Below are 12,578 nucleotides of genomic sequence, written 5' to 3'. Positions count from 1 at the left end.
TAAAAAAATAAAATTTTAAAAGAAAGTTTGAACCAACCGTTCAAATTGGATCCAAAATCGTGAACCGACGGTTCAAAATAAAACTCAAACCGCGATTATATATACTTATATGTGAGAGTCAATATAAATGCGGAAAAAAAATACACTATTTGCAAATATTATAATTATAATTTAAGTTATTGCTAGTAGTTGTTCCGATTTGAACCTCCGATTCACGGTTCAGGATCCATTTTTTTCCAGTTCACGATTTTAATAAACGGAAATCCAAATATTGGGTTATGTTATGAATCATAACCGAAATTTTTTAATTTGATTGCTATAGTGTTTGGTTCAGTTCGAACCGAACCGTGGTCATCCCTAAGTATAAGCAATAATTTGTTGAAGAAGAGAAATAAATAAAACATTTGTTTTAAGGGTAGAAATGTCCATTTAATATTATCAGGGGGAAAAACCGCCACTTCTATAATAATTGAGGGGGCAAATGTGAATGCATGAATAACACAGGGGGAAAAAATACTATAAGCATATAACACAGGGGGAAAAAGTGCCATTTTCCCTAATTACATTTTAATTTTATTATATTGCATTCCATTTTGGTTTTCACTATATATTGCTTACTAGGGTTTAATTAGGTTTAATATTTAATAAAGGGAAAATGACACTTTTTCCTCCTTAATTATATACTTATAGCACTTTTCCTTCCCGAATTATTTAAGTTGCAATTTTTACCTCTGAAATGTTAAATGGACATATTTACCCTTAAAATAAATATTTCATTTATTTTTCTTTGCCAAAAATTAATGACCACGATTCGGTTCAAACCGAACAGACACTATAGCAATCAAATCGAAATATTCTGATTACAATTTAGAATCAAAACCGATATTTATAGTTTATTAAAATCGTAATCGGAACAGCCGGTTCATGTTCTGAACTGAAAACAAAATACATTTATTGTTGAATATAAAATTAAATATTTTAAAAATAAAAAATAATATTTTAAAATAAAGTTTAACCAATAGTTCAAACTGGATCCGGAATCGTGAACCGTTGATTCAAAATCAAAACCAAATTGCAGTCATATATACTTATATGTGAGGAGAATCATAATAAAAGTAAAAAAGAACATACACTATTTTTAAATATTATAATTCTAATTTTAAACTAATGCTAGTAGTTGTTCCAATTCAAACCGCCGTTCACGGTTCAGGATCCAGCTTCTTCGATTCATGATTTTAATAAACTGAAATCCAAATATTGGGTTCTGGATCTGAATCATAACCGGAAACTTTCAATTCGATTGCTATAGTGTCTGGTTCAGTTCGAATCGAACCATGGTCATCCCAACGTATAAGCAACAATTTAATTTGTTGGAGAAGAAAAATAAATAAAATGTTTACTTTAAGGGTAGAGATGTCAATTTAATATATCAGGGGCAAAAATCGTCACTTTTAGAATAATTGATGGGGCTAATATGCTTACATGAATAATTCAAGGAGAAAAAGTACTATAAGTATAGGAAAAAAGTGTCATTTTCCCTTTAATTAATAAATAAATTACACAAACCACATCATTTATATTATATGGAGTATATACTAAAATGACTAATTATTAACTTAGTTTTTATGCTTATATTAGGAAGTTATAATGATTACTTTTTATTACACATATATTTTATCTATATGTATATATTCTAAACTAGGTAAATAATGTAAACGAGACGTCATATAATATAAACATTAATTTCAAGCTATAAATTTTGCATGCTTATAAAATTTTAGATCAAGTACCTCTTTATGCGTTTCACATCAGTATTATTGACCACGCTTTGCTCGCATGCACCTCCTTCTTCAACTTCTAAGTCATCATCCTCCTCCCATAGTTCGTGAGAGGATCCACTGACGGCTCCAGTCATTTGATTCTCACTTCTATGTTGTTTAATAGTTGAATTTCGAAAACCAACTAGGCATGGCATTTTATGTACAGACATAGATGGAACATGCTCAGTATTAAAATAATATAATATATAACTGAAAATATTGATTAAAGTATGTTGATAGAAGATGCTAGCTATTTACAGGGCCGGCTCAGAGGGGCGGCGTTGGGAGGCAGTCGTTATATTATAGACCGCGGTGCACAGCGGTAAAAAACGGCGCTGTTTCTTTAAGTAAAGAAACGGTCCGCCGTTAGAGTTAACGGAGTCCGCTTGTTTGGTGTATTAAACACCAACTGACACTATAATATATCTAAACCGACACTGCAGTTATATAAAAATGATACTGTAGTTATAGTGAAATGAAACTGCAGTGTATATAAAATGAAACTGAATAACATTTCACATATTTGAGTGTATATTGTACAATGAAGCTGTAATTATATCAAAATGATCATGTAGTTGTGTTTTAATGAAACTATAGTGTATATAAAATAAAATTAAATAACATTTTCACATATTTGAGTCTATAAATATCGAATGAAACTATAGTTATATCGAAATGAAACTGTAGTTGTGTTGAACTGAAACTGCAGTGTATACAAAATGACACTGAATAACAGAGTTACTTTTTGCAAAACGGTGCGAAACGGCGGAAACAAACACGGTTTATTTTCATTTAAAAAAAAAAGACGCGCGGTGCATAATCGATTATGCACCGCGGTGCATAATATAATTTGCCGTTGGGAGGGGTCCCTAACTTTGTTTGTTTATTTTTTTTTTAAAAAAAAAATTATGACTTCAAAATTATTTATTAATTTTAAATAATCTACTTAACAATTACAACCATTTGATATAGTTATCTTAGTTAATAGATATATATAATTAGTGAATGTTGAATTAATTTATGATTATATTTCATATAGGGTCCTAAAGTTTTAGTGAGTACTACAGCAAGGCTATTATACAATGCTTTTTTTAATAAAAACAATTATATGTTTACAAAAATTTAAAATATAATTATCATTTTGTTATTTTCAATTAACCCCTACCATCTTTTAAGAGTTTTTATAACATAAATCAAGGTGGACCAGGGTCCTAAACGACGTATAAATTATGTATTTTTAGTATTAGTATTGTGAACTTCTAGCATATAAATTGTGTTTCTAAGTCAAAACACATAACAACTGTAGAAAGAAATTTGTGAATAAAATACTGGGTAATCAAATCCTAATATGTTAATATTGTGTGACTGCAGTATTTGAAAAGAACTTGTGAATACAAAATAAGATAATCAATTACATATATATTAACATTGCGTGTTCGTAGTATACAAATTGTGAATTTTTAGAAGATAAATTGTGATCATTTGGACTGAGGTCCACCTTGCAAGGTAGACCCGAGTGCACAAAATAATTTACTATCTTTTAGCTTCATATATTAAGGGCCCTTGTTTTTGTTTCGCCCCGGACCTATAAAATGATAGGACCGGCCCGGCTATTTATGTTACATTTTGTATTATCCCAATGAAATTTAGTATAACACTTATATTCCTAAATTAAACAATTTTATCATAATTGTTAATGAAAAAAATGTGTCCTTGACATGCGGGCTATATATTAAAAAATGTTAAAATTGACATATGAAAGTGGTTGCTGAACAGATTAATAAGTTCGCAAGTTCAAATGTAAAATATCTAAATTGTCAATTATATATTTATTACATGATTATTATCAACTCAAGTCAACTTTGTAGATCAATTTCCCTTGTTGATTAATGTAGTATTTTTCGAAATATCTCAAATTTATTTTAATTTATCAACATATATAAAGCATAAGTGAGATCAGACTTTAATTTGTGAAGTATAGATCAGATTAGCTAGGATGGAAGGAGTACGTGTTGGGCGGGGGTTGGTAAAGATCAAATTTAGTATTCGGTGGCTGGGAGATTGTTAGGTGGAAGTCGGTAAAGGGTCAAGTATAACATCCAGTATCTCTAAAATGTGATGTCAGTCTATAAGGAAATAAAGTTATGCGTTCACTACTTGCTATAATTTTTAACATAAGTGGTAAGCGCTTGATCCTAATAACAAGTATTAGAGTCAGGTTACAATCAAGTTGTTGTTGGACAGAGGTCGATAAAGATTCAATACGTACCACATGTTGAAGACTGTGCATCCCCAGGTCCTACAATGCAAGCATGGCTGGGAGTTGTTTTCTTAGGCCAAAAATTGACATGATCACTCAACGGATTGAAACTCGAAGAAAGCCCATGCATTACATCCTGCGTCGCGCATCACAATAAATAAATAATTTAATTGATGTTGATGGATTTAATTAATTAATTCAGAGCAGTTCGAATTACTAAATCCGATTAAAGATGTAAATAACAAAGGATAGGTAAATAAGCGAAACGGTATCGTCGTAAGGTCGCAGAGATCAAATACTGTATTGATAGTGATATTATTGACCTATTACAAGAATAAGATAATGTTATTACAATCGGTAGTTTAAGACAATAAATCAAAACATGTCTTAACAAGAAAAAGAAAAGGTCATTTATAAACTACGGACCCCCAACCCGCCCTCCCGGATCGTGAAGGTCGGGGAGGAACGATTGCATCTTCATTTTGACCGCGTCTTGTCCGGAGACCGGGCTCGTGGATTGACCAGCCAAGTGCCGGCTGCCGAGGCCTCGTGCTGAGGCCCCATGCCGAGGCCTTGTGCGAGGCGTCATGCCGAAGTCTCGCGCTGAGGCAGCCCGGGTTGAGCATGAAGCTCAATCTCAGGGCCCCGGATCCATTTGGACCCTCCGAACTTCACCTTCCTGGGTCGGCCTTGCTTCGTCTATAATATATATGCATCAGATGTATACGTGGATTTCCAACAAGACACCACTCAAACAAAACAAAAGAGAATTGCACAAAATTCTATATATAACGTTGTTGTCTATAAAAGAGAATTCATTGCACAAAATTCTATAAATGTTGTTTACACTTTTACATGTCTTTACAAATATTGAATTTAAAATTGTTTAAATCAAAGAAATTGATTAAATAAAAAACACTATATATACCCTACTTTGTGAAAAAATAGAATTAAAATTTTTTTTAAAAGAATTATTATACAAATTGATTTTATTGTTTGATTGGAGAAAAAATTACTTGAAATATTAATTCCATTGTTTGATTGGTTACTCGAAATATTGATACGGTTTTAGTTTGAAATTATAAAGAATAATGATTATAAAGATCAATATATCTATACAAAATAATAATAATAATAATAATAATAATAATAATTATTATTATTATTATTATTATTATTATTATTATTATTATTATTATTATTATTATTATTATTATTATTATTATTATTATTATTATTATTATTAAGAAACTTCTATAAGGGCATAATTTTTTTTACCAAGTGAGCAAAGAAAACTTTTTCTATTGAAAATAAAATACTGGCAGAGAAAATTTTAATTTTTTCTTAAATTTAAGGGATTCTATTCTCTTTGAAAAGTAAATTTCATTAACCAAATAAAAGAAAATAGCATTTCCCACAAATGTTAAAAAATCTTTAAAAAAATATTTTCCATCTAACCAAAAATAGAGGCTCTTAATTTCTTGAAATAATAAATAAACCGACTAAAATTATATTATAATTTTTTTATTAGGTCATTTTACAAGTATTCAGTGTATATATAAAAGACAGTTAACACTTTGATCTGCAGACATTGATTGGTAAATTGTTACAAATTAGCCAAGTTGCAACTAACACTGACTTTTTAATGTACTTTAAAAAAGTTTTCTAATAATCACTACCCACTTGTAAATAGTAAATAATAGTGCTGAACTTTAGATTTATTAGGAACCAATAAATAAATAAATAAATAAATAAAGAGTTATTAACTACGGCAATCATATGGATTGGTGATAGATGAGTAATGAATGAAATACATATATACCTGATTTATGAGGAGGATGGAGGGATGCTGATCACCAGAAGAAATGTCCTTATTATCGCCTCCATTCTTACCCCCAAAAAGCTCAGCAAGGGCCTGCTCAGAAGGACTTTTCTTCATGTCTCTTACACCTTCCCTAATGTTTTTCGGGACTCCTGCTTTCTTCTCAATCCCGTTCAGCCTAGCTATTGTTGTATGATAATTTTTACAGCAGTTGCTTAGCTTAGAAGTAGCTTTGGCTGCAGAGAGGGAAAAGGGGGAAGAAAGATGATGAGCAAGTGAGTGGTTATAAAGAAGAAAAGGCAAGGGAAAAGGAAAAGGGAAGCTTCCGGACTTTAATTTGAAAAAGAAGACACGGATTCTAGGATTGCTCTACCTTAGATGCTAAGATTTGACCGAGTCAAGTATGCTAGGTTAAATTTTGAGAGTTTGTGGCTAGTCTTGAATTTGACTATGAAAGAGATCGATGTGATTCCAAAACACAATTGATCAGGAGTTATTGTCGTTCCCCTAATAATCCAAGCTATGACAAAATCAGTATATGAAGGGTAAGGCTGGTCTGCAAGGTAGGAGGGATCCGGAACGCCGCACAGCACTGTGCCGACTCTAGCTAGGCATGTGATACTAAGCTTTAACCTCTTAGAGCATCCACACTAAGGGGAGAATGTGGATATAATGTCAGATGCTTTCTTTTGAATGGAGTGAATAACTAGTGTGGAGAAGAAAGAATAGTGGAAAGAATGGGCCTGCAAATATGGGGAGCATAGAAAAAAAAGAAAAAAGTGAGATCGCATGCTGTGCGCGTTTGGCGCACAACATGCCCACTGCACGCGCCCGGCTGCACGTCAGGCGCGTCGCATACTTTTCTTTTTATTTTTATTTTTACTTTTTTGTTTTCTGGTTTTGGTTTTTTTTTTTTTTTTTTTTCCTCCCTTTCCCACCTTCTCTTTCCTAATCACTCTTACATTCTCCCCCAATTCTCCCCAACCATTGTGGATGCTCTTAAAGGAGTACTTTTTTCGGCTATTACAATCTTAACAAGATTTATTTAGGGTGTGTTTGGTTAATGAGTTTACACAATAGGAATGAGAATCAAAATCATAGTTAGTGTCTGGTTAACAACTTTTTAAAATACAACTATGTGATTTGATTACTCCTTCAATTAAAAATCCCATACCCTAATTAAAGAGTATCATTTCATTTTATTGGTAATATGATTTTTAAGTTTGGATTAGTGTTTTTAGATTTGTGTTTTGATTTTTTTTTTGTTGTTGTTCATATTGGTGCTTTGGATGTCATTATATCATGATCAATTGCATGTCTTGATTTTTTGTTTTGTTTTGTTTTGTTTTTTTTTTTTTTTTGTTTTTTTGTTTTTGTATTTTTAAAACCTTTATTCCCATTATAGAATCATACATAATCAAATATCAATATTGATAATCACTCCAATTCCACCCTACTACCACACATGCAAAATACTTTCACCAAAATTCATACCATTACCAAGTATTTCATTCTTATTCTGATTTCGATTATCATATGTGAACCAAACACGCCCTTAATATATATTTTTACATAATGACATCGTTTCCTCGTTACCAAAATAAATAAATTAATAATAAACAATAGAAATAAAGAAAAATGTTGGAAAGAACTTTTTCGTTAAGCTATTGTCCTCGCTCCTTAGCTTGCATGCATTTAGCGCGCTAGTTAGTGGAGAATGAGTGTAAAATGCTTCGTTGCGCTGGACTCTAGTATTGCACTTGAAGTAACTACGTTGATACCCTACTGCACCATTTTTAGGACAACTAAGTTGGTATGTGTTGCCTAGCGTTATTAATGAATTGAACATGAATGAGTGAAGGTTTTTTGTGTTTGTTTGTTAAAATTTTTGGAATATTCATGTTTATTTGTTAAAATTTTTTGAAAATCATGTTTGTATTCGTTTGTGTAAATACAAAGAAAAAAAAAAAAAAAAAGTAAACTTTGTATATATTCACAAAATTTCGTGTACAGCGTGTGTATAATTCAATGCAGGTACAAAATCTCTGTCTAGTCCTCTGATTCTTCACTGACGTTATCTATGGAAGTGCCTCCGGGATTCAAATAGCGTAGCCTCCGGGATTTAAATGGCGCGTGCCTCCGGAATTTAAGTGGCGTAACTTCCGGGATCTAAGTGACGTGACTTCCAACAACGAGCGTCAAGAATTTAGAGGTAATCAACCCTGCAAAGTTTCAAAACACATGCAAGGGATTCAAGCTGCCTTAAGGTCCTCAAATGCCTCAAAAGACTTCAAGATCTTCGAGACAATCAATTATGCAAAGCTCCAAAATACCTGCAATGAATTCAAATTGGCTGCAAAATCAACAAAAAATGCCTTCAAATCTTCAAGCGTTCTTCAATGCCTTCAAGCTCTTCAAGCTTTCAAGTTCTTCAAGCTTTCAAGTGTGTTTTGGAATGAAAATGAAGGCCCTATTTATACTAAAAGCTTAACCAAAATTCCTCGACCAACCCCCCTTTTTAGTTAACTAATTAATTAATTAATTAATTAGGAAAATGAACCTTGTCCAAGATCAAGTCCAGGTTCATTATTGTATAATCTAATTCAAATTCAAATTAAATTATAATTATCTAATTCAAATATAATGAAATTAATATTATATTTAAATTATAATTATAATTTAAATTTAAATATGAAGTGGGCTTGGACCAACTAATCAATTAATTCAATAGCCCAAAATCAAATTCTAATTGGGCTAATTAAATTAAATTAATTTATATGATCCAATTAATTAAATTGGTCCAACATTTAACCTCAACGTCAGTCCACCGACCATTTATCAGTCCATTTGTTGGATTCAAATTTCCCGTGTCTACAAATTGCCCCCTCGAGACTTGTCGGGACATGCCGTCTGATGTGCTTGGTGCGAGAAAGTCTCGAAACTTAACAAAACGGTCATTTAAAATCATCATGGTGCATCTATCTCCACGGGCCCAAATGTATATCCGGATATTTCACAAACCCATATCAAAAGATTAAATTAGCACAAAATGAGCCCAATAATGTGCTGAGGTATTTCATGAACTCAAAATTATTTTAATCACAAAAGATAATGGTGCAATGCACTTTAATTCCATGAGCCACTCTCTGTAGTATTATGTTAATTTAACATATTCCATGAACATTTATGTTAATAACACATTCCATTGTGTTGAGACTGCACCAACGAAAGTTTTAAGCCAATTCTTCTCTGCCATTATATCAATCATGCAAGGGAATAACGGAACTAACACTTAGCCTTATCTCATACGTAATTTCAGCACATAATCAACTCCAACCATCCAACAACTTCGCTCAATCAGGATAGCATCATCTCCTCGCGATTCAGTATAAATACCATCCATCTCAATCACCCCCAAACCCACAGCAATCAACAAGAAAGAAGATCAAGAACAATCTGCTTTTTCTATCAAGTCCGGGAGTAGCGCTTCTTGGAGTTTCTTTTCCATCAGGTAAATTCTTATATTCTATCTTCTTCCATATATGTTCTATTTGCAGGATTTGTATGGCTGCATCGACGGAACTTATGTTAATAACACATTCCATTGTGTTGAGTCTGCACCAACGAAAGTTTTAAGCCAATTCTTCTCTGCCATTATATCAATCATGCAAGGGAATAACGGAACTAACACTTAGCCTTATCTCATATGTAATTTCAGCACATAATCAACTCCAACCATCCAACAACTTCGCTCAATCAGGATAGCATCATCTCCTCGCGATTCAGTATAAATACCATCCATCTCAATCACCCCCAAACCCACAGCAATCAACAAGAAAGAAGATCAAGAACAATCTGCTTTTTCTATCAAGTCCGGGAGTAGCGCTTCTTGGAGTTTCTTTTCCATCAGGTAAATTCTTATATTCTATCTTCTTCCATATATGTTCTATTTGCAGGATTTGTATGGCTGCATCGAATAGCAAAAACAAAAAAAAAAAAAAAAAAAAAAAAAAAAAAAAACAAAAAAACAAAGGGGAGTTTGGGAAGTACATAAACTGGGAAGCAACCTGGCAGCACTTGGTTTTTTTTTTTTTTTTTTTTTTTTTGTTTCTTTTCTTAAGGGGTTGCCGGAGTTCTTCACAGAAGCCGCCGATCGCAAATCGCCGCTGGAGTCTGCTATCCAACTCCATTTCTTCACCGTGAACTTCGCCGGACGTTTTTGTTTGTTTTTCTTTTTTTTTGAAATCGTCGGAGACTACTGCTGCGCTGATCACACGGAACAACAAGCAACGAGTCGCCGGAGGGTTTTTGTTGTTGTTTTTTTTCAGTTGGAGGTCGTCGGACTGCTGCCCGCCGGAGTTCTTTTCCGTCTATTGTAGGTCGCCGGAGTTCTTTTCCGTCTATTGCAGGTCGCCGGAGTTCTCTTCCGTCTGTTGCAGGTCGCCAGATTTCTTTTCCATATATTGCAGGTCGCCGGAGTTCCTTTCCGTCTATTGCAGGTCGCCGGAGTTGTTGGAGGTCGCCGGACTGCTGCCCACCGGAATTTGTTCTTCATCAAAGTCGCACGGGTTGGGAGACCGCCGCTGAAAGCCATTGTTGCCGGAGCTTTGCATCTGTCGAGGATCACTGCTCCCGGAAAACTGTCGCTGAACTGTCGATGCTCGCCGGAGGTTTTTTTTTTTCCTTTTTTTTTTTGAATGCCATTGGAAACTGATGCTGCGAGACCAGGAACCATGGATGTTGATCTCTGCTGCTGCCGGATGCCGATCGTCGCCGCTAGGGTCCAGAAGTCGCCGGGGTTTGCTCTACGTCGCTGACGCTGCTAGACTTTCCGCATGAGACCGTGACTCCTCGTTCTATTGTAGAGAGACTCGCATCAAGACGGAGACGAAACCTGAACTACGTGCATTTGCTGATACTCGTTTACAAATCTCAAAGCCTTCACGTGATAAAGATGTTGTTGTCATGTTTATGGGGAATGAAAGGAATCATTAACTCAACCAGGGCCCACGTACCTTCAACAAAGTTTTCCACAGCATAGTAACTCAATATACACCTTATTGATTTAAATATATACTACTAAGTACTTAACATATGGTGAGCTGTCGTAGGCTCCCAAATTAAAACCTTACAAACGTAGTAGCGGGAGTAAGGATCGATCCCACGAGGAGTAACTAGTTTAAAATATGTGCTCAAATTAAAGGAAGGGGGGTTTGGAATATATCGAGAATAAAGATTAATTAAAAGAGAATTTAAATAAACAAGTAATTTAACTGAACGAATAAAGCAATGAAAATAATATATTGAAAGCACTTATAATAAGAAACCTTGGTTAGTAAAGATCCACCACCGGAATTTAACACTGATCATTGATTAATAAAGTAATTAATATGCAATTGAATATTTGTCGTGAAATTATGTCATTTCCGTTTTCCCTTAGTTGTAGGTAACTAAAGCACACGCGGTTTAATTACCCCTAACTACTAAATAACCTAAGACAAGCGCTATAGATTTAATTTAATAGCAGCAATAGGAACTAGGAAAACCGACAAACTAAATAACACAAGCACAAGCGGTTGCATTTAATTTAGGAAAATATTCTACCCGAGTCCAATTATCACTAAGTCGTCAATAATTAACCCAGTTGCTACTGAATATTAGAATAATTTGTAGCACAACATTATCTAATATAGCAACTAATTATATCAAATAAATAACTAGTAGGCCTCCCTAGCAATTAAATGATACAACTATTCAAATAACTTAGAAGAATATTTAATACCCAAATGCATAAAAATTATATAATAAAAATAAATAAATAATCTTACAACATAATCAATTCCGGGGCTTCAATTCACTAAACCAAGCTAAAGAAATTAGCAATGAATGGACATTGATAACAGCTTTACAGAATAATCGAGAGGGGAAGAATGAACTAAAGAATGAACATTTTACAAATGGAAACTTCTACTATTTATACACTTTCCAAAATACCTAAACTATTTCCTACCATTCATTGCCTATTTTTGTGCCTCTCGTCTGAATTCCTCCGCAACGACCAAATGCCGTGAGACCGTGAGAATAGCTCATACTTTCCTATTGACTCGCCTGTACAAAGGAAAAGAAAAGAAGCATGATATATGTTTACAATGATTTGGACTAAACCATTCAAATAATATTACAATATACTAGGAGTTCAAATAATGATTTGCACGAAATAATACTTAAAACATTCATAATATACTAGTACAGTACGTAGTATGTATTCATATATATTATTTATTACATATATTATATATTATATTATATATAAAAAGAACTAATTATAAGATAATATTAAATAACTAATGCAAAATTATTATAAAGATGTACCTAAAATATGAGTGTAAAATATGCCTATCAAATTCCCCCACACTAAAACATTTGCTTGTCCCCAAGCAAAAATATTATTTGCGAAGTAAATAAATAAAATCCCCAAAACTCATAACATATCATGAACAACAATCTGAAGCACCTGCAATTAATAAGATAACACCCCTGTCTGAAAATTGAGATAACTAAATAAGTAAGCCCTCACAGGAATATCACTCGTCACTCAAGTGTTTGATGGGTATTAATTTCACTCAAGTTCATTCCTATAAAATTGCTCTACCATAGGCTTGCATATCTTCTCAAT

General features: G+C 33.2%; 1 protein-coding gene across 1 annotated transcript in view; it reads right to left on the bottom strand.

Moving 5' to 3' along the window:
* Positions 1-6,210, bottom strand: part of LOC109162617 (basic leucine zipper 9-like) — a 9,012-nt gene extending 2,802 nt beyond the window's left edge. The window contains exons 1-3 of the mRNA XM_019311301.1: positions 5,903-6,210; positions 4,090-4,216; positions 1,791-1,962 (exon numbers count right to left, since the gene is read on the bottom strand). Coding sequence (XP_019166846.1) covers positions 1,791-1,962; positions 4,090-4,216; positions 5,903-6,019 — 416 coding nt within the window. The 5' untranslated portion in view covers positions 6,020-6,210. The remainder of the gene's footprint in view (positions 1-1,790; positions 1,963-4,089; positions 4,217-5,902) is intronic.
* Between the last annotated feature and the right edge of the window lie 6,368 nt (positions 6,211-12,578).

Source organism: Ipomoea nil, unplaced genomic scaffold, assembly GCF_001879475.1.
Source record: "Ipomoea nil cultivar Tokyo-kokei standard unplaced genomic scaffold, Asagao_1.1 scaffold2957, whole genome shotgun sequence".
Taxonomy (NCBI): Eukaryota; Viridiplantae; Streptophyta; class Magnoliopsida; order Solanales; family Convolvulaceae; genus Ipomoea; species Ipomoea nil.
Note: the sequence above shows the minus strand (reverse complement) of the source record. Positions and strands in the feature narration are given on the sequence as shown.